The sequence below is a fragment of the Fulmarus glacialis genome, unplaced genomic scaffold (assembly GCF_000690835.1).
Source record: "Fulmarus glacialis isolate BGI_N327 unplaced genomic scaffold, ASM69083v1 scaffold15426, whole genome shotgun sequence".
In the NCBI taxonomy this organism is placed as follows: Eukaryota; Metazoa; Chordata; class Aves; order Procellariiformes; family Procellariidae; genus Fulmarus; species Fulmarus glacialis.
In genome coordinates this window covers 36986-37292 of record NW_009220156.1, presented here as the reverse complement: position 1 = coordinate 37292, position 307 = coordinate 36986, and the positions used below count along the sequence as shown (strand labels likewise).

General features: G+C 64.5%; 1 protein-coding gene across 1 annotated transcript in view; it reads right to left on the bottom strand.

The window, feature by feature from the left end:
- Positions 1-200: 200 nt before the first annotated feature.
- Positions 201-307, bottom strand: part of MAP2K6 (mitogen-activated protein kinase kinase 6) — a 36832-nt gene continuing 36725 nt past the window's right edge. The window contains exon 11 of the mRNA XM_009580670.1: positions 201-301. Within this exon, the coding sequence (XP_009578965.1) occupies positions 201-301 (101 nt within the window). The remainder of the gene's footprint in view (positions 302-307) is intronic.

Below are 307 nucleotides of genomic sequence, written 5' to 3'. Positions count from 1 at the left end.
GGGCATGAAGGCCCGTCCCTTCCCCCGGCGGGGGGGAAGTTTTGTTCAAAAATTTGGGTTGTACTCCAGAGAGACGCCTGTGGGGACAGGGACGCAGGAGGCTGCTGGCGCCTGCCCTCCTCAGCCTCCCCACAGCATGGCGGAGGCGAGCAGGGCTGGGGTGAGGGGGAACCAGGGCAAGTGGGGCCGAAGGGGGTATTTTACCATTGCGAGGTAAAATCGACGAACTCCGCCGAGAACTTCTCTGCCGGGAGCTGCGGCGATGGCTCCTCCACCACCTGATTGAGCTGCTGGAAGGGGGCCCCCC